At 32.7% G+C, this 22,793-nt stretch overlaps 1 protein-coding gene and 1 pseudogene across 2 annotated transcripts; one reads left to right on the top strand and one right to left on the bottom strand.

The window, feature by feature from the left end:
• Positions 1–12,507: 12,507 nt before the first annotated feature.
• Positions 12,508–13,005, bottom strand: LOC143597748 (uncharacterized; annotated as a pseudogene).
• A 4,836-nt stretch (positions 13,006–17,841) lies between these two features.
• LOC143597747 (methyl-CpG-binding domain-containing protein 7-like) lies at positions 17,842–21,317 on the top strand. 2 transcript variants are annotated; one of them, XM_077076159.1, is made up of 6 exons: positions 17,842–17,971; positions 19,310–19,411; positions 19,487–19,786; positions 19,864–20,037; positions 20,121–20,342; positions 21,113–21,317. In XM_077076159.1, the coding sequence occupies exons 1-6, from the start codon at positions 17,867–17,869 to the stop codon at positions 21,122–21,124; spliced, it is 915 nt and encodes a 304-aa protein (XP_076932274.1). In that variant the 5' UTR covers positions 17,842–17,866; the 3' UTR covers positions 21,125–21,317. The 2 variants fall into 2 exon arrangements, with proteins under 2 accessions (XP_076932274.1, XP_076932273.1); XM_077076158.1 differs by lacking the exon at positions 21,113–21,317 and having other exon boundaries at positions 20,121–20,678.
• The last annotated feature ends 1,476 nt before the right edge of the window (positions 21,318–22,793 follow it).

Below are 22,793 nucleotides of genomic sequence, written 5' to 3'. Positions count from 1 at the left end.
TTATGGTGGATTATAACTAAGGGAGTTTGATTCATATTATAAAGTCATGTTCACTGCACCACCCCTTTTATTGATTATGCCCAAATTACTTATTTACTCTTCTCACAAACCTGAAGTATATTGACTCTTGGTTTATATTTTGTTCCAAGTTGCGTGCAATAGATCCCCTTTGTCGATGACAAATTTGGATGTAGCATGATAAAAACATGATAATAAACATTAGCGAGTTGGGTAGAAACCAATTGATCAGATTAATTTAACTAGGTTATTTTGACATTAAAACCTTATTTACAAGATAAAAAACATAAGTGCTTGGTTAGAAGGTCAAAGTGACTAATTTCATATGGACTGGTTGGAACCGAAACACTCCTTGTTCAGTATTTTGATTAGCAATATGGGTGTCACATATGAATACAAAAGCCTTATTATTTTAAAATCGAGCTGAAATGATTTTAGCCAATCTTTCTTTCCATTTTTTTTCTCTCTCTTTCGATCTATTTGACTGATTATGAATGTAAAAATCAAACTGAATAATTGAGACAAGTGTTGGGTATGGTTAGTTTGGTTTTTTTTCTGTTGTGAATTGCAGGTAATAGTAGACGCAATAATTGGGATCAGATGGCCTCATCAATGATTAGGGAAACTAGCAATTAGTCCAAATAAAAAAAATTGTATATGATTTGTTGTTATACAACGTATGGTTTGTTAATGTTTCAGTAAAACCATAGAAATTTATTTGCATATATAAAACTTGCAACTTATTTGTAATTTTAGTGATTTATGAACTTTTCATTTTCATTTTTATATGTAATACGTAAGTTTAATGATATAACGTATATAAAAAGATTTATCAATTGTACCGTTTTTATTGTCCAACCCGTGTAATACAAGGGGTCCTAACCTGATAAAGTAATAAAAAATAGCAATAATAAGAGTGACGGGAGCCTAGCTCATGTATTACAAAATGGACTTTGGGTTTTTCTTTTTCTAGATGATTTAAATTTACTTGAAAGTAACTAAATCTAGAAAGTTGCCTATTTTCCAAGTAGCTAGAAGTGCAGTCTAATTCTGCAAGCTCCTTTGGTAGTTTGGTTGAATTTAGAACAACGACCCGGATCCGAATCCCGATGCATACCCGTTTACGATGGACGCAGATAAAGTGAGAAAAGTAAATAAGTTTTGAAAATGATTAGGAAAAAAGAAATATGAATTTGGTTCATTTGAGAATTAAAATCATTTTTATTTTCAAATTTATCTTTATTTTAAGTAAAATTAATTTTAATAATTCATATTAGCAATTTGACTAATGACATGCTAATTTCACTTTCGTTACCAAGTGCAATTACTTTTATGATCGGTGAACCCTTTAAGCTTTGGTTTATTTTAGTTCATATAGAGAAGCTATTGGGTCGAGTTATTATTAAGTAAATTAAGTTTGTATTTATGTTTTTTTGGTGGCTAAGCTAAAAATCTAATCCTATATATATATATATATGGGATGAGATATTTAGAGAACTTAATGAGTTGTAAGAACTTTAATAACTCAATTTTGGACCACACATTTAATTAAATGATATGAAATATGTGACTGTGATTAAATTTAATTAAAAAATGAATAAGGAGAGAGAATACGTATTTTTGATGATTACACAAGTTTAAATGTTAGTTACACATGTGTAATAAATCGATTCGGCGTGTAAAAAAATACTGTAATTTTTTGTACATTACTTACACTTACGTATTACACGTGTAAAAAAAATATATTTGTTACGTTGAGTTCTTTCGAGTTCTTAAAACTCAAAGCTCTTCTCAAAAGAAATCAATTATATATATATATATATGGAAAAGATCCAATACAATAATGCCTTAACGTACATTACGTACGCGAATCCATTTTTCACGAATCGATCCATGAAATCATATCCAAACATCTCGAAATCGTCAATACATATCTAATCAATCATTGGTTCACCGAAAACACAGTTTTGTATGGTTAATCGATCAAATTTTCACTTTTTTTTCACGAAGACTATTTTTAAGCGTTTGCTGAGCGTTTAAGTTTTTGTGAGCGTTTTAGGTTTTTGCCTTTGTTTTTTTTTTGCTTTTGAGCATCTCGCATACCTACCGTACGTTAAGACATTAGCGTACAACAACTGCACCATATATATATATATATGATTGATTTCTTTTGAGAAACGCTTTGAGTTATAAGAGTAACAATTTTTTTTTTGAATTTTTTACACATGTGTAATACTTAAGTGTAAGTAATATACAAAAAATTACAATATTTTTTTACACACCGAATCGACTTATTACACATGTGTAACTAACATTTAAACCGGTGTAATCATCAAAAATACTTATTCTCTTTCCTGATTAATTTTTTAATTAAATTTAATTTCAGCCACATATTTCATATCATTTAATTAAATGTGTAGTCCAAAATTGAGTTATCAAAGTTCTTACAGCTTATCAAGTTCTCAAAATATCTCTCCCCTAATATATATATACCAACCCCTATATATAAAAAAAATCATAAAACAAAAAAAATATTTAAAAAAATCATAAAACAAAAAATAATAAAAATTTAAAAAAAGTAAAAAAAAAACCAAAATTCTTATATTTCATTCCGGTTTCAAATAAAAAAATAAAAAAAATACAAAAAAAAAACAAAAAAAAACGTCGTATTATATACACATGTATAATTTTATATAATATTTGGTTACGTAATATACACATATGTACAGTATCATTTATCTTAAATTATACACATGCGTACAAAAAAACATGTAAATATACATATATGTATATATTATACATATGTGTATATAATTTAGCTAAACCGAGTTTTTTTTATGAAACCGGGATGATAAAATAAGAATTTTGGTTTTTATACTTTTTTGATTTTTTTGTTTTTTTATTTTATGATTTTTTTTTGTTTTGGATTTTTTGTGGTCAAAATGGTTCTCATAGTTCTCAATTTCAAAAAGGTTCTCTCATGATCCTGATCCTATATATATATATATATATGGTTGGTATCATTTAAGAACTCTAAAAAAGTTTAAGAACTCATAGGAACTCTTAACAATCAAACATTTTTTAAAATTTATTTATATATTAACATTATTTAATAGTAGTTTTATCATATTTTATATAAAAAAGGTTTGTTACATATATTAATCACAAGTTTACATATGTGTAAAATTTATGTAATAACAAATTTGCATGTGTATAAAAACATAGATATCTATAATAACTAATTTTCAAAATTGTAATCGTAAATATAGATATAAATAATGATAAAACTACACTCAAATAACATTAACATACAAAAAAGTTTATAAAAAACGTTAGTTTTCAAGGGTTCCTTCAATTTCTTAAATAATTTATGAGTACTGTAATATATATATAGGATCAGGATCATGAGAGAATTTTTTGAAATTGAGAACTTTGAGAACCATTTTGGACCAAAAAACTAAAAATAAAAAAAACACAAAAATGAAAAAAAGTAAAAAAACAAACAAAATTCTTATTTTAACATCCCGTTTTCATTAAAAAAAACTCGGTCTAGCAAATTATATACACATATGTATAATATATACATATATGTACATTTACATGATTTTTTATTCACATGTGTATAATTTAAGATAAATGATACTGTACATATGTGTATATTACGTAACTAAAGATTAAATAAAATTATACATATGTGTATAATACAACATTTTTTTTAATTTTTTTAATGAATTCGGACAGAAATATAAGAATTTTGGTTTTTTTACTTTTTTAAAATTTTTGTTATTTTTTGTTTAATGATTTTTTTAAATGTGTTTTTAGTGGTCCAAAATGGTTCTCAAAGTTCTCAATTTGCAAAGAGTTCTCTTAGGATCCTTACCATATATATATATATATATATCCCTCAATTGTAATTGTAATCTTGTGTCTGGGTTTAATAAAATAACTTAATTACAACATGTGAATGTAGATTCCCTACCAGGACCGAACCACGTTAAAATTCTCGTGGTCTTTATTTTCTACATACGTGTTTTTTTAATCTTTTATGCATGCTTGTGTTTTGTCACTTTCACATTGCCACCTAACGATTACATTTTAATGAAAAAGTAAGCCATCTGTTTTTAACTTTCATTTAGATCATGTGTAGTCGTAAAGCTCCACATCCAGGGGTTATGCGTCACGTGGCGTCCAGTCAGAGTTATGGTTTTGTACAAAAACAGGCTGTAGTCATAACTCTTCACATCCAGGGGTTATGCGCCACGTGGCGCCCAGTCATTATAATTTTATATGTTTTTTATAAATAATAATTCATTTAAATAAATTAACATAAAATTAAAAATTACATTAAACTTCCAAATAAAAATTACATTAAACTAAATTAAAAAAAAAATACATCAAATGATACTTTCCCACGATATCACCGTCTTTTTAACCCGAGGTTCGCCGGCGGGCTTCTTTGCGTGTTTTTTCGAACGTCCGCGTTGGCTCGAACCGCCCTCGGGTTGTGTCTCCGGCACGAACTCGACCTCGGGTTGGGTCTCCGGGGCTGGTTGGGAACCCGAACCCGCAAAAATGTTTGTCAATGGGTTTTGGAAACCGGGCACCGCATTTGGCATAGAGTTTTGTAGAAGTGCAAAGTACGCGGCCATTTGCGGGTCATACATTTGCGGGACGGGTACGGTTGGCGTCGGCGCGGTAGATTGGTTCGGTTGTGGATTTTGGTTGGCTTGACGGGCATATTGACCGAAACCGAGAATATTTTGGTTGTTATTTGGAAACATGATGGTAGAAATATTAGTGTAAAAGATATAAATATTTGTGTAAATTGGTAGATTGGAAGGAATGTGTTAAAAAATATGAGTTTGGTTTGTTTATATAGTATAAATATAATTAATTTTTTTTTTAAAAAATCCAACGGCTCCATTCTCGCGTTTTAAAATCCAACCCCAACGGTAACTTTTTTTGATTCGCGTGCCATTCTCGCGTTTTAGATACAACGCGCCCAAAATTCACTTCAACATAACGCAGGGGGCGGTGTTCACCCCGCGTTTTGAGCCATAACGCGGCCATAACGTTTCCAGTACACATGGTCTTATATAGTTTCAATACTATTTAAAGCGTTTTGATTTATTCAATCGTTCATTAGAGGCACGCAAAAGTGAAATTCAGAATGATTATCAGTCACACTGTCAATATAAATTATTATCAGCTATAATTTCATAATTTGAATTATTAAATCTAATTTGCCTTAAAGCTTTAAAAACTCACATCCCTAATTTTACTTAATGAACCTAGTCTATTCCAATTTTAGGTGTGATTATTTTTCTTGTATTGCACGCGGTTGGAGAAAGGTGCACTCACTAGTAAAAACAAGGAAGCTACAATTAGGCCACCGATTAAGTTTAATGAAATTTAATTGATGTAACCATAACTATAAAAGGCCTAAACAAGAGAACCCACATATTTAATTTAATTAATTTGTAACTTTATTATATTATCGTATGTTAAATGATATTAGAAAGGCCAAATATAAATAACAGTTCTAGATTTGTTTGAATCATTATGTTAATAACAGTTAACTAGGTTAGGCAATGTGTGATTGGACTCAATATCTAAATCTAGGTTTTAACTTTTAACAGTAAGCTCACAAATATATATTTGAGATGACGCTTTAATAAACGGTCATTCCAGTTTTCACAAACCAAAGTCAAAACGTTCATCCGAAAAACCCTTAGATGGTTGTTTGAATAGAGGGTTATGATTTGATGGTCTACAATTCAAGCGAACGTTTAGTGCAACCTCGAACGGTTGTTTTGGAAAGTAGGGGGCTATGATTTGATGATCTGTTGTTTTAAAAACCTGTTTGGTGCAACCTCAAAGGGTTGTTCTTCATAAACGTCGGACCGATTAGATATCAAACTGTGTGGGTATAGCCACATCCTCTTTATCGAAAGGATTAATTTCTATTGGCATTAAAAATATTGAGGGATTACAGACAGAATATTCGTTGCAACTTTATTCTTACCGCTAAATTTTAAAGATACTTCAAGAACTTTGTGACTGTAAAGTGTTGTCGGTAACATGTTGGTAATTACTGAAAAATACTTAATTTTTTTTTGTTTATGTAGAATCACCAACGATTATTAAAAACTACTCGTATTTTTTTTCTCATTAAGTTTTTATTTGATCCATGCATGATATTAACAAAATTTTCATTGGCAATAGTTTGTTTAGTAGTTTGTTTTCTAGTAGTGTGATTGAACCCGAAACAATCATAAAATATATTTTTGTTAAAAAAAGTAATAATTTTTTCTTGGGTCTCTAAACAATCAAGATGTAACAGTACGTAATGAATAATTAAGGTTGAGGACCGCACAGTTTGAAAACCAACTGGGGCTTTAGCTGTTCATTTTTGTGACCACTTTTAATATTAGTCGCTCTTTAGTTTCAAACTATCAATTGTGGACTTTTATTGGTTATATAATGTGATATATGAACTTTCCCTTAAATTATATGTATGCTTGTAGGTGGGGTCAAATACTCAAATGTGAATACTTTTATTTTCTTTATTCAATTACTTTTACACTTGTTCGTTTTATGATTGCTCGGGGGTTTCAAATGTTTTACACTTGAGTTATTGGCGGTTTTAAGTTAAGTGGTGGGGGTGTTAACAAGTCATAAATGGCTTAAATCAAACTGAAAACTAAATTACATTAGGGTTGATTATTTGATAAACCAGTTAGGGCATATACTAGAATTGGCTAAGCTTATTTACCTAAACAAACAATCAAACATGGTAATGTATTAATACAATAAACTTTATTTATATAACAAAGATATCTTATATGATAAGTAAATTTATTTATATATAATTATGACAAAAATAGCTAAATAAATATACTAAAGGGCTTTTATTATTGTATTATACACTATAAAGATTTGTATAAAATGTTTTCATTCTAAAGTGGCTAATTAGAGTTGTATTCCTATGGTGAAAATTGTTAATAGACCTACGAATAGATTTTGCTGCTATATTAGTTAAGCATTCTATAAAAATCAAATAACTAAATAATTGATAAATTGTAAACGGGACCTAAGTCGACTTAGCATTTGGAAAACTAGTTATGGATATTTAACTAAAAGAGTTAGGCGTACACTTGTTTAGATTGTTTCTTGTAGACCAGTTATTGTGGGTTGGTGTCCCATTCAAATGGAGGCATTTGATTGGTGGCCACCTTTAGGGATGAGCAAAATCGGTACTGATTGGTACCGGTACCAATACCGAAATCGGTACCGAATCGTTACCAAAGTTTTAAGTTTCGGGATCGGTACGGTACCGGTATTTCCCGATTTTTTACCCTCGGTACCGGTATTATCCCGGTACCGTCCTGGTACCGGTATCAAACCGAATATTTCGGTACCGGTACCGGTACCAAGAATTTCCGATTTTCGGGATCGGGAAAATCGGGATCGGTACCGGTACCATCCCATGCTCATCCCTAGCCACCTTTGTTGCTCCTTCTTTTCTTTTCCCGTTGCTAACCTACTTAGGCCGAGCCCATTGCGTCCATTGATGCCCCTATGTGTTGATGAACATTAGTTAATCCACAACACATAGTCTTATAAATTTAAAATACAAAATTAATGATATGGTCTAAGGTCTACCACTATACTATATAATCCGATTGAACACAATATATCAGTGTTTCGGTCTAGCGCCTATCGACCCTAATGTTTTTTTGTAAGACTTTGTCTTTCTAAGTTGTAAGGGTTCTAGTCCAGTCTTTCTAATAAAAGAGTAAGTTCCATTTGCTATTCTAAAAATAAAAAATATGAAAGAAACATTATGATATTGGTCTTATGTATTAATCTAAGTACATAAGACCATCCGTACTCGGGCCTTATTGTAGGTGTTTGGGGCCAAAATATCGGAGCACCCCCCCCCCCCGACGTTTTCGGTCAAGTTATTTGAGTTACGTTTTGTACATAACGTTCAAATAACACACATTCTAATAAATATAACCGACTAACCGTTATGCATTGAAAAAAATATAGAAACCTTTTATCTATATAATAAAATAAACCTCCATTACAATATTTTTAAACCATCTTGTAACATCCCCAAAATTTCGATCCAAATTTGATAACTTAGGAAAGTTGAGGGATCAAAAATAATATCAAGACAAGTCATGAGAAAATATTAAATAAGGAAATATAAGAAAAATAAGAAAAATATTTCCTAATTTAAGTATTCTTACATGAAAGAAAATAATAAAACTCCATCCCACATTGGAAGATGTAAGAAAGTGGAAGCATTCCACTAAGGTATAAATAAGGAAGATGTAATCCATCCCACATGGAAAGTGGTAAAGAAATGGAAGCCCTTTATAAGGAAGAGATTTTCCATAGTAATATTTTTTTATGAATATCATGCACCAAGTGGTCCTAGCGGAGGGTGCGTAGCACCCGACGCGCTCGCGCTCGCGCTCGGGCGAGGACGAGGCTGATGGCGAAGGCGAAGGCGAAGGGCGTTGGGCGCAATGTGTCGCTTTAATGGCGCACTTCGCACGCTCGCATCGCCGTGAGCCGCTTTAAGAGCCGCCTTAGTATTATTGGACAACAAGAGTTAGACCAGATATGTCAAGTTACTAAAGTACAGGGACTAAAACTGAAAAATAATTTCCAGGGACCAATGGCGCTACGCGATGAGTCCAAGGAGACGGCCATCGCGTCCGCGATGGGCCGTGATGACTCACGGACACGTGTCACGCCCGGGTGACACGTGGCAGCATGACAGGACACGTGGCAGACGTGTAAGGCCATGTGGCGAGACCTCAGAAATGGGTCGGTCGCGGTACGCGACGAAGCCAGGAAAAGGACCCATCGCGTATTGCGATGGGATCCAAAATCTGCTATAAATAGAGGGGGTCACGGCTCATTTGCACACATACTCCCACACTCTCTCTCTAAGTTACTTTCTCTCTCTACCTCGGTTTGATTGCCGAACATCGTTTTGCGTGCCACCAACCCGACAATATCACCTCGTAATCCGTACCAAATACCCGGTGTTTTCCTCGAAGTGCGTGCCATCCAGAAGTAACCCGACATTCCGTCTCGAAGTACGTGCACGACCCGGCGACCGAACATTTCCTCGATTTGCGTGCCAAGAAGAGTTGATCAAGAATGTCTCGATAAGCGTGCATAGAGTAGAAGTGCTGCTCATATAAACTTAGGAATATCTAACTCCAAATACCGTGCGAGGTAAGGAGTTCTGCCTAAGTTATTATTATATTATTATAAATGGCTTAAGACCATAGTCGAAGTTATAGCCGAACCTTGATTACGATTAAGAATAAAATAAATTTTCTTATGCAAAGGTTGTGGTCAAAGTAGTATTTCTTTATGACTTAGAAATATAACACAAGAGATTATAATTATGAAATTAATGTTTCTTCTTGAAGAAGGAACTCAGTATGGACGTTTCTTCTTGAAGAAGAAACGTAGCATATAATTGGTAAATGAAGAAAATGACTAAAGGTCCAAATGTTTTAAATAAACAAATGATCTTATCAAGGTTAAAAGCTATGCGAAATAGACTAAATGTCTAAAGCTTGATCGCTGATCTAGTTATTTATACAAAATGTTATTCTCGTACTATAGGTCCGAGGTAACAAAACAAGAAGAAGAATCAGAAAACAGGAATCAGTAAAAGAAACTGATTATAAACAGACAATGTGAATACGCCCCAAACTTTTTATAATGAGTCAGAATGTTTGCATAGGATTTACGAATCCTTAAAAACTTTGTGTACAATAATAAGAAACGGACACTCTGATTAAAAGTATACATGTGTCTGGATCCATTCATACATGGTGACTCGGCATTTCCCCGAGGCCATGCATATCATCAACATGCCTCTCAAGGTCTACGGGACTGTTCAGAGAAATGATATTGTGTATATAATTAATTGTACACGGTACTTAGGGTAATTTGATCCCAATGTAGTTGGGTGCCTAATGAGTAGTCACAAAGGTATTATTGTTGGTTTCACAAAGGTATTGAAAAGACTTTTTAGAGTCAGCGTTATTCACCAGCTTTGTGCTGACGTATTTTCCCACCCACGTTACAGGGAAACAAAAAAGGTTAGAACAGACAAGCAAGAAGGAATAGAATATTGGAGTTATAGTCATTAGATGATATCTGATGGCTCAGATATTTTATTTAAAAATATTACAAAGAGTTATGTTTTCTAAAGAAATGTAAACGATGAACGGGTATTTAAACCCGACTTTTTAATAAGTTTTCAAAGTAATAATATTTTATTAAAGACTTCCGTTGAAATAAAACCCGCAACTTTGATTTATTTACAAAACATGTACCAACTATTGGTCACACGCTTAGGCCCTAAGATCGGGGTGTGACACATCTTATCCACCATCTTCATTTTTTTTCAAATAACCAAACAAATACCTATCACTTTATATGGAGCAACCAAATTCTCAACTGATAATTAGGGTAGGCTACGAATATGAACCCATGAAGAAGAGTTAGCGTTAGCAAATGCTTGGGTCTATGTTTACGAATACTTGGACCCAGTGGAACAACGAACTTCGGGTTTTTGGCAACGCGTTTGTAACTATTTTTTTCAGAGGGAGGATCAAGTGATCGTACAGAGGACTAAGTGCGCTCGAAATGACAAAATATGATGAGACAAATTAACGCTCGAGATAACGACACGCATGAAGTCGTAGCGAAAGTCAAGCGCCCATGGAATTGGGAATAGTATTTTTGTATTTTGTTTATTGAATAAAGAGTGTTTCAAGTATTTATGTATTTTTAAATTTATAATCTATGTATTTTTATCTATTTTTTATATATTGAATGGAATATTAATCTATTTATTTATATTTGTTTAGTTTTAATTAAAAAATTAAAATATAAAAAAAATGATTCAGTAATTATTGCTACAGAGTTATGAAGAGAGTTATGAAGAGAGTTATGATTACACCGATTTTTTGCAAAAATGTTGAAATGCTGATTGGACGTCGCATGGCTTAAAATGTCTGTGGGTAAGACATTATGACTACGAATGGTTTAAAAATCATGTTTTGATTGGACTACTTTGTTTATCCTTTTTGAATTTTTAGTGGGTATATTATAAATCGTACGTAGTTAAAATAAGTCGGGTTTTTAGGAATTAGAAATAAAATCATGTATATTATATATCGTATACAGTTAAAATAAAAATAAATCATGCTGTGTATATTTTATCGGGTAACATGGTTGGGTAAAAGTGTATATCGCAAAATTATACCCGTTCAATACATGAGAAAATTTTCAAAAGTAATTCAATACCCAATCTCTTACCTGGTTAGTCGAACCACCTGATTACTCGACCCTATAGTGTCCAATACCAATGTATGTTTAAAAAAACTTTTCACTTATATATTTTAGCAATTTTTCCTAATCAAAAACCCTATTTGGTCTAAAGTATATGCTTCTTTCTAATAGTATTAGTTAGCATAGTCATAAACTGAGATTGAACTATAATAATTATGATCAGGGCCGGCCCAAGAATTTTAGTGGTCTAAAACGAGTAAAAAATCGGGGGCTTTTTCTATGAAATTTAGAGTTGTAATTTCCAAAATAAAATAATCACTTGGTTTCACATTCAATTAAATAAATAGGTTAAATTTTTAACTAAAATAGTTTCCGTTCTCATTAGATACTCTATTTTATATAACCTAGTACATAATACTTTTGTCTTTAAATAATACAACAATAATATAAATATGTTTAAACACTTATGATGTAACTTGATCGGAGAATACTAAAAAATATCATGTGGAAAACAACACATATTGGTCTTTTTTAACATTGACGTTTACAATTATGTTGCACCTATATCATTTTACTTTCGAGAAAAATAAATCGGATAAGATAATGTCTGAATATTAGCCTTACGAACTCGAAACAAGTTTTGAGCACTAATTAGGAACATATGCTTAAATTATTATTTTTTTAACAACTATGCTTAAATACATAATGTAATTTAAGATTAGTTTTAAAAAAAGACACCTTCCGAAGTGACAAATAGAAATAGAAAAGAGATGGGAGAAATATAAAGAGGTTATTTTGTTATTTTTATATTGGGCTTTAATTAGTGTTTGGGCTCTAAAAAATAATGAATCAATTGAGAGGTGTGAGACTCGAACCCAGTCCGTATCATCATCAAAAGGAAAACTGGAGACATACCACCACTGTGATAGAACAGAAATTGGTGTATGATACCGAAATAAATATTATATGTATTATATATATAACTCTATTTAAAATGGAGACCTTAAAATTTTGGGGGCCCAAAGCCCTAGCTTTGATTTAATACATAGTTGGGCCGCCCCTGATTATGATCGAATATCATACATATGTCAAAATATAAACAAAAAATGCGAAAGTCTATAATAAATAAACCGTTCTATATAGTATATACACAAATAAGCCGAGCACAAATAAAACCCTAATCACATCACTAAGTAACAATGGGCCATAACTTCAAATCAATATCATATGATTCATATGGCATCAGATTCAAATCCAAACACAAACCTCTAGTCCCACTTTCCTTCTTAACCACCTTCTCAACCGGTTTTCCAACTGCCTCATCGCGGTGTCGTCGCATATGACCGCCCAACGCTTGCCCCATCGCAAACTCTTGCCCACAAATCGAGCACTCATGCATCTTCGAGGCATTTGACCTAGAAAATCGTTTAACTTTGGCCGTTTGTGACTAGCTCGATGTCCACCAAGTGCTTGGAACGACCGGAATGGTCTGTTGCATGTCTTGCAGTGGAACAACCTGCCTGGTTCTGACAATATATTATTATCCGAACCTGGCTTGTTTTGGACACGTGACAAGAGCATTAAACAGTTAGCCATAGTCATTTTCTCGACATCCGTGTCATGTTATAACGGTCTTTTCATTGTCATTTTGGATTGGTTTTTTAAGACTTTGTTGTGTGAATGAATGATGTTTTTGTGTTGTGTTTGGAGTGGTTGTTATTGAGGTATGTGTGTTTATATATGGTTTTGATTTGGATACGTTAAGTTAGTGGCTGTATGCGTGTGGAAGTTTCTTGTTGGCTAAGAAAAAGTACTAGGGAAGATAACGTGTAAGCGCGTGTGTGATGAGGTAATGATAAGGTATTTGCTGTTTTGTTTTTTAATAAAAGAATATTAAATTTATGATAAAAATAAAACGAGTTGATTTAGTTAGTTGGATTAAAGTGATTTAACTTTTATTAAATATTTTGTAACAACTTGTAACTTTAATCTTAAATTTTTCTTCCTAGATAAATAGATTTAACAGGTGATCATATGTGTACTAACTTTGTACAATTATTAAAGGTGTTGATAGAGTTTGTGGTTTTAACGTCTTTGTTAAATTCAAACATGTTGGTTTTAATTTGAATGTTGTGCTACTTTAACATATGATAATCAAAATGGCTAAATGTGTTTAAGTTGACGTTTTAAGCTTAGACTACCCGTTGTGAGGGTAACGGCCTTGTCACCTCACAACCATTTTATGAAAACACATCCACTAAACCATAACACCATCATCACTAAAGGGCGTTAGCCACTTGGGTAGGGCCGGCCCTAATTAGGGAAGGTTGGGTGGTCGATGGTCCCCAGTCCGACATCTCGCTAGACCCTAAAGTTTATTTTATTTTTAAAATAAAGTTATATGTATTTTTATGAAAAATAATATGTATATTTAATGTTTAAACTCAATTACATAACTAATTTGGCTTAGTGGCAAATGAGTATGACTCCAAACCTAAATGTTATGGGTTTTAGTATCATTTTAGACATGTTTAAGCATAATTATATAAAAAAATGTACACAACCGAAATCAAAACCAAGTATAACCAATTAAAAATTAAATTGTTTAAACTCAACAAAATACTCATTTTACGTGATACCCAAAATATTTTTCGCATTCTCGGAGCCAGTTGTGCACTTGGGCGCTATCCCCTTAACGTCCTATCACACTTTGGGTTGATGAGTGAGGTCTACTTTTCTCCACCAATACCATTAAGTAATTAATGTGTGAACTTTAACTATTTTTTATTTTTTTTACCTTACCTTATACCTCTAAAGCTAAAAAAATGTAACTATATCAATTAGCTAGTGTCATATACGTTTATAAATAGATAACTGATAAAGTTCAAATCAATTTACAACGTATATATCTGGTTTTGTTGATTGTAACTAGTAGAGATAAAATAAACTTTAAAATGCAACATATGAACGCATTAAAATATACGAATCTAAACCAGATTAACATTGAAGAAAAATCAATTATTAATTAAGGTTTAGTTGAAAAAGGATCATGAGTCCTTATCGTGTAAACTTTCGAGCAACTTCGTGGGAGTGACGCCCACGTTCATGTGGGTCACGGGTCTAGTGTAGCTAGCTAGTGAAGGTGTGAAGTGTGAACTCAAACACAAATAGCTTTTCGTGTACACTATTCATAGTCTTTCGTTCGGATCTTATTCTTAAAGTTTTAAAAGGTTATGTTTTTCTTAGTTAATAAGAAATTTTCATTTATTATATACCACTATAATGGATTGCTAGATAGTGTAACATCCAATTCTTATATCGACCAACAATAGTGTGCATGAAACTGAAAAACTTCTATCTGGAACCGAAATAAAAATCAGCGTTTTGATTTTATGTTTTAGTAATAATCCAACTAACTGTTTGGTTTTGGTTTTAGCATGTGATAAAAAACCGAAAAAACATAACTGAACTGAATTTATAGATTTTTCAATTTTTTGTTATTTAAGTGATTTATGAGATTTCATTAAATATATAACTCAGATATTTTTGCCCAAATATATAACTATCAATTAGCTATTGATTATCAAAATGATTTAGCCCCCAAATTCATTTTTTGGGCTTATAACTTTTTCTCAACCCAAAAGTTTCAAACTCACATGGTAAAATCGAAATTGAAACCAAACCAAAACAAACCAACAACCAAAAAATCGAAACTAAAAAAAACCAAAATAATTTTTTCAACAATTCAAAATTCGAAGATTTGTTTTTTTTTCCTTTTGTTTCCGTTTAACCCAAAACCAACCATGCATATATGATATATGTAACTAAGACTGTGTTTTACACTCACAAAACCTCACAATATTATTTCTACTTGTATGAATTGAGACATCCTTGAGGTCAGCAATAATAGAATTACGACATCCACGCATGTTTAATAATCAACGTGTTAAAAAAAGTGTAAGTGTTTTAGGTGAGAAATTTTTGTTAAAAAAGTGTTTTAGGTGAGAAATTTTCTCTCAACCAGAATCAATATGTTAAAAAATTGTTGATAACACTTGAGCTGAGGTATCTTATGTTCACAAGATTATTTATATTTTTACGTTGGGAGTATAAAAAAACGAAAACCGAAAAAGCTTGAAAACATAGCCGTATCAGTATTCGACAAAACGAATCAAACTGTGAATTCGGTTTTTAGTTCGGTTCCTAATTGTATCCAAATTGTGAATTCAGTTTCGTAACTTGTTCAACAAATCTTGTCTATAGAATAAAACGAATAGCAATGCTGTTAAACGAACATCAAAAAGACATTGCTTTTCTATATCTTTGGTAGACATAAAATAATAGAAATAGATTTTAATGTGCAGTTTCACATATTTATATCGTTCGATATAATATATTTTATTTTTCTACATATTCTTAAGCCAATAAAAACATTTTAAAAATATCCAAATAAAGAAAAATATGATATGCTGCTTTTTAGGAATAAAAGTACTATTTGAGAGGTGGGTCTCGTACGAACAATATCTGATTTAAATAATATTAAAATAAGATTGGAATTCTTCCCAATAACTTTGGCATTGTTGTTGAAAAGTCACTATTTCTAGAGATTGACATGAAAATGTATAGTGTCAGTTTGTCAGACTAACATTTGATGCATTTGAATTTTAGCAAAACACTTTTGTAAGGGAAGTTGAAATGTAATATACGCGGGAATTTTTTTTAATGAGTTTACTAATATTTGGTATTAGAAATATTAATAGATTATTAAGTTTTCGGGTCGGGCTAGATCACAAGTTGTATAAAGTAGGAGTGGACAACAAGTCATTTCCATAGTCGAAAGATAAGAAAAGTGAGAAGCAAGTACGGAGTACCAGATTGATAGTGTTAGGGTTGGTTTAGGTTGAAACAGGTTTTATAAAGTCTAATAACCAGTTCCAAGTTAAAACAAGTTTGTTTGGCCTGAATTTGGAGTGAAGCTTTCAATAGAAATAAATAGTATGAACATCACGCGTGAAACTTGTGTCCCATTTAGGTCCAACCCAATGGTATGGTTTTTACGAGCTCAAACTGTTTCTAAATTTTTCTTAAGTAGATGTATATGTATGTAGTGATTAAAAGTTAAAAACCATATGAGTGACGTGTTTTAACTTGGGATCTCAACTTAAGAAAAAAAGCAATGCTGCTACTATATCATAAAAGCATCCATGATTAATTTTTCCACTAGATTTTTTTATTGGGTTCAAGTTATAATTAAGGAATTGTGGATTCAAGCAATTTCAAACAATTCGATCTTCAAATACTTGGTCCATGACACTAACCTGGCTTGACTTGGCTCGTATACATCCCTAATAAAAATCAATGTGAGTAGAGTTAACAATACTAATAGGGTAATACTATATACTATAGAATCCTTTATAGAATCCTCAGAGCATTCTCAGCCCGTGCCCTATAAATATGTGAGTGAGTTTTGTAAATTATATTATATTGTTACGAGTGGTTGTGAACAGACGAGGAAGAAAAATGTTATATAAGAAAGTCAATTTGGGTTACACCGTTCCTATCGTATAGTTTTTTTAATATTTACTAAAAGTGACTATAAGTGAGAAAAAAAACTAATGATTAAAATTATAAAAAAAATATTATTTAATTAAATAGATTGAAAAAAATGCAACTATAATACAATAAAATCTTAAGATGTGGTGATACGTCATCCATTTGTCATTTTCAATATATTGTAGTGTTAGAAAATTTGAGCTTCTCAATAAAAACCGAAGTTCAATCCTCACTTACAATACTTTGAGGAGACATAGATGGCTTAATAAAGGAAACTGAAATCCTTGTGATCTTCAGTTTGATCATGAAGATATCCGAGCTTTACAACAAGTGATTTTTTGAACGGGTGAAGTAGGGCAATTTCATAGAATAGTAACCAAGTTTCAAAAGTGTTCCAATTAGGTCACTCAATTTTAAAAGTGTTCTAATTAGGTCACTCAACTTTCATATTTTATTAAATTAGGGGTTTTAACATGTTTTTAACATTTTTATTTTTTGTTTCACATTAAAAGTCTTTTTATCTTTTTTTTTGACGTTGACGTTGAGTGGCGACGGGGATTTTCTTTTTTATTTTTGAATTTTAATATAATTAACGTTTTTTAATTTTTTAAAAATATAACTACATATATTGCAAATTCCGACCCCCACATCTTATCCTCCGTTTCTTTCTTAACAAACAAAAAAATCGGTGAGACTCGATTTGATGATTTAGTGACCCGATTTGAGAAAATATGCATGAATGATCTAATTAGAACATATTTGAAAGTTGATTACTATTATATATCTTCTATATTATATGCTTGTTAGCTGTTAAAAGATAAAAAATGTCATCCAATTAATGTTGCCACATGTCAAAACCCCAATCCTATAAGTGGCTAGTGGTTTAGTACAAAAAAAAAACAAACAAACCGAAGTACCTAACTGATTTATTTGGGGCAAATAACTTAACTTCAAGATGAGCAATTCCCGGCGAATGACGGAGCTGGTCACCGGCGGCGATGATTACGATATCCTCTGTCCACTTGCCATCATCCACTCCGACGGCCGTCGTGTCGACACGGTATATTCGAACATACTGTAAATGAGTATCACGTGAAATGCATTTCGTTATTATATTTGATTACTTGTACTTAAGACTGGCAAACGGGCCGGGTCAGGTCGTGCGGGTTTGTGTCACGGGTAAGAATGGGTTGGGGTCGGGTCATAACGGGTTGGTTTAAAAATGTTTTATTTTTTTTTTAATTTTAAATATTACTGTAGATTTCAGCTGTGTTTTTGGCACCGGTTACGCGCATTTAGGCGTCAGTTAAGCACTTGGAGTGTTCGAATGCTGGTTGTGGTGCCGGTTAAGCTTGCTGGGCCGGTTACATGTACCGGTACAAATCTGTACCAATACTGAATTTGCTCATCCCTACCCACGTGTAACCTAGGTCGGTTATACACACGGCTGTCTGTTACAACTTGTACTTGATTTCAAGAGCAAGAAATCTTTTTGTATAGCTTCTAAGTGTTGTGCATTTTTAAAATAGGATTATATTTGAAACAAGTTCATATCATTGAACTAGAAACAGAGGGATAACTAGATATATGAACTTTAATGTTGAACAATATAAAGCAGTCTGATTCAGATGATATATAGAACTAAAAGTGTGGTTTTATATTTGTTCAAATGATATATATATATATATATATATATATACATACTAGCTACTACTTTGAGGCCTTTAAAGCTAAGCTTTAATCTGGCCTTTAAACTTGGTGTTTTACAAAGTTTGTGAAATCTGAAGATGATCACATCTAGAGAAAATGCAGGTTTTATATGCTTCTTTGTCTTGTGGTACTTTTGGCTAGGGGTGTAAACGAAATGAGCTGAGCCCGGCTCGTCTAAGTCATGCTTGAATTGTTTCGAGCTCTATTTCTAAAGCGCAGCTCATGCTTAATTTTTTAAGTTTAAGTTCGGCTCATTTATTATTTAAAAGTTAATTTTTTCATATTCAGATATATCATAGTTATGTATATATTTTTAACTTTTGTTATGAATTACTGTATATTATTTAATTTGTTTTTATTGTAACTTTATATATAAAAACTATTGCTATATGAAAACATGTTTAATGTATTAATAAAAATATATAAATAATAGGTTTATTTAGACTTTTGAGCTTTGATAAGTAAAGTTCATGCACATTAATTAAACAAGATTACTTTCAGGCTTGATTCGCTTTTAGTGAGTCGATCTCGAGTAGTTCATGAATGGCTTAGCTCGGTTACACCCCTACTTGGCCTCCTAAACCTGTCAAACATGTAAATTTATTAGAAAGATTTACTGTCAGTAGAGGGATTTTGTATATTATGTAGCTTTTTAAAAAAAAAAATTCGTAAAAAATGCTTGCTGCAGATGACTCCACCAAATAAGTGGATAACCACCAGCAAGTTTACTTTACCTGAAGATTGGTTTGTGAAGGAGGTACCGCGTAAATCTCAAAATGGTTTTAGCAAGGTAATATAAATTCACTTTAACATCATTTCAATTAAGCATCACCCATATTTAACATTCAATTATTATATTTTGCAGTACTACTGTGATCCAGAAACCGGACGTCAATTTCGATCCCTTAAAGATGTTGAGAGATACCTTACACAAGGATTTATACCGACTACTACTACTACTACTAGATCAAAGTCCAAGATGCCAAAATACCTTGAAGAGGTCAAACAAATCACTAGTCATGATTCTAGTGATTTGTTGCAGAAACAAGATTTTAAAGAAGTTCAAGATAATGAATATCAGTTGGTAGATACATCCCGCTTTAATCTCCCTGATGGATGGATTGTGACAGAAGTGCCCCGAAAGACGGGCCACCGTGTCGACAGGGTAATTTTGATATAAATTCCATTTTTATATGTTTTACTGAAAACAAATAACTTTTTATGTATCTCTCTCTTTTGCAGTATTTTTACGAACCTGGTACTGGACAACAGTTCAGATCTTTACCATCTGTTCACAAGCATCTAGCGGAACTCGAAGAAGAAGAAGATAATTCACCTTTGTCAGTAGTATTAGAAGAATTAAAAGAAAAAAAATTACCCCTTTCCAAGGCTTTTAAAGTAGTTACTCCCATGAAGGTTTGACTTTACAAGTTGACTTTGTGTTTGACTGAATATGAAACTTATGATTTGAGTCTTTGACTTACTATTTGTTTTTTTAGGATTGCGGTTCATATGATTCATGGAAGAAAAACATGTCCAAAAAAGAACAAGATTCCTCATATAGCAATGTCCCTCCAAAGAAGATCAATTGGGTCATTGGTAGGACTCCAAAAGATACTTGGAATGCTTTTGTCGGAGATGAACTGGTTCCGGATTCTGTGAAACAACAATGGGGAAAAAGATTCATGTTCACCATCAATGACACTGAACGTAATCAACAGGTATTTGTTGTATAACGGATTTCTCACTGAAATCAGAAAATATTTGTAGTTAAGTTATTGCAGTGGAATCTTATTATGAAGAGTCATATATATACAAATGCACTAAACGAATCGAATGTTTAGTGAATCGTTCAACGAATAACAAATAAACAAACGCGCATTGTAACATCCCATACATAGAAGGGCTATTGGATTGAGATGCAGCTAAGATAATCATTCAACCACATAGAAATACTAATAATGATAAAACAATACCGTAAGACGTCAAAAGCCTTCAAAACGACACAAAACTCCTTCAATAAGTATCCAAGTGTAATAATTAAAATAAAAAAAACCCTATGTTGGGAATGCACAGGTGTACATGGGTTTCAAAAAGAGATTACTAGGAATGCACAGTAAATGTGGAACATGAACATTTAAAGCACCATTTACAAGTGCATTATGTGATTCTTGTAGTTTTGAACACATTTTTGGTTCTGAAATGAACACGAACACTGTACTTTATGCTAAGCATGAACAAACATATAATATATTTTTTTATTGGAGTTTATTATATATTCTTATTTTTTTCCAATTTTTTAATGTATTGTTGACGGTTCCTATATCTATTATATATCTAATAAGTTGTATCTATTAAATGAACGTAACCAGTTCATGTCCGTTTGTTTTGTTTGGTTAAACTCAAATGAACAAAGACAAGTAATCTCTGTTCGTGTTCTAGGTTCATTTACAACCTTATTTTTTATGATATAAATTCTGGTTGTTTGCAGGAATGGACCTGAGCCTGGCTTCTGATTTCATGATTTAGATATGGTGCAACCAAGTTTGAAGGTATTTAGAGACTAACCTGTACGGTATTAAGCTAATAATTTTGTGTTTTATCAATGTATATAAGTTGCCTGTTTGAATTTCGGATTTTAAACGAAAATTAGTACCTCAAAATGGGCCTTCTAATTAACAGGCAAATTCCAAATATACATTAGATCGAAAAGAAAACAAACATATAATCTTTCAAGAAGTTTTCAAGCCAAATAGAGAGCTTGTCCCACAACCGCATCGCTTCCGTCTTCAGCCTTTGTAAACTGGAAGTTTTCCCGCCAAATAGAGACACAGTTCATCTCTCACAACCGAAGCCTTTTTGTCATCAGGCACTCCACTTTTTTCTGGTGGATATCCGGGGTTGTGCTCGAGGTTAGCTAATGCCGTTGTCTCATCGGTTATAATCTCTCCTTCCACATCGATTTGGATATTATGAAGGATGCAACATGCGAGGATGATCCTCGGTAACTTATGCCTGCTGGTCCGCCAGTTGCCTCCCTCAGTCCCCGCCCAAACCTTCTTCAGCCTCTTCAAAGCGCGACTAGCAACCAACCTAGTTGTCGAATGCTTATTGTTGAATTCTGTTTGGTCTTTGGTTAGCTTCTCACCATGGTATGGGGTTATCAGCCATGGAAGAAGCTGATAACCCGAGTCACCGACTAAATATTCGGGAATTTTTTTTCGCTTCGAAAGCTTGACTCCATCCGCGTTTAGCTTCTCTACGTTTTGAGCCAAACTGAAGATTTGTGATTCTTGAAGGACGTGGTCTTTAGTCAAGCTTCCGGGAAGCCCACAGACCACATCAACAAACCGCATGGATGGGTCCACAACCACTTGCAGGTGCATACTGTTGTTATTGTTGCTGTCACGCCACACATTGGTTTCACCTTCTGATGTGTTTGGGCGCGTCTTTATATGAGTGGTCTCGAGCACTCCGCAACAGTTTGGCATACCACCAATGCTCTCGAACCTTGTTTTCATGGTTGCTATATCCTCTGGCCATGAAATATGTTGCACAACACGTGCTTCCAACGCTTGGACGAACTCCCATGTGACCGCATCAACAGTCATGTAAGTGGTTTCAAATGCCATTGCTACGTCTATGGATGTATCGGTGGAACTTAGCCTGGTTAATGCCACGGCTATCTGATCGTTCACAGTCATTCCTGTGTCGTCCCAGAATTTGAATCTTGTAAACTCGTCTACCATACCACCCTCACCACCCTTTACAAGCGTGCGTATAAAGTTAAACACCCTCCTGGATACCTTGAAGAGCGACTCGAAATTGTCCCCATTGCTTGAATGCACAAGAGCTGCAAAGGCATAGGCGGGTCACATATTTAAAACTACAAAGAAATCGGGCTGAACAATTTAAAAATTATCTACGAAAAGATATTGGCGGTTGTGGTTGGGTCAATTTAACTTAATGTGTCCCTGACCTTTTTTAGACAAGGTCTAGAGAGTTTTAACTGTTCAGTATTGATCCACCCGTTAACCGATATGTGTAGTTTACTATGGATGACTAGAAAAACTGAATAACTGAACCATAACTAAATAGGCACGGTTCAGTTATTTTTCTACACCTTTTATGGTTTAGTTATAGTTACATGTGTATAAATTGCATAATAATAC

This window comes from Bidens hawaiensis, unplaced genomic scaffold (genome assembly GCF_021521415.1).
Source record: "Bidens hawaiensis isolate Kalapana, Puna unplaced genomic scaffold, B.hawaiensis_p1.1 tig00048973_1, whole genome shotgun sequence".
NCBI classification, from domain to species: domain Eukaryota; kingdom Viridiplantae; phylum Streptophyta; class Magnoliopsida; order Asterales; family Asteraceae; genus Bidens; species Bidens hawaiensis.
This window is presented reverse-complemented; position numbering and strand designations above follow the sequence as displayed.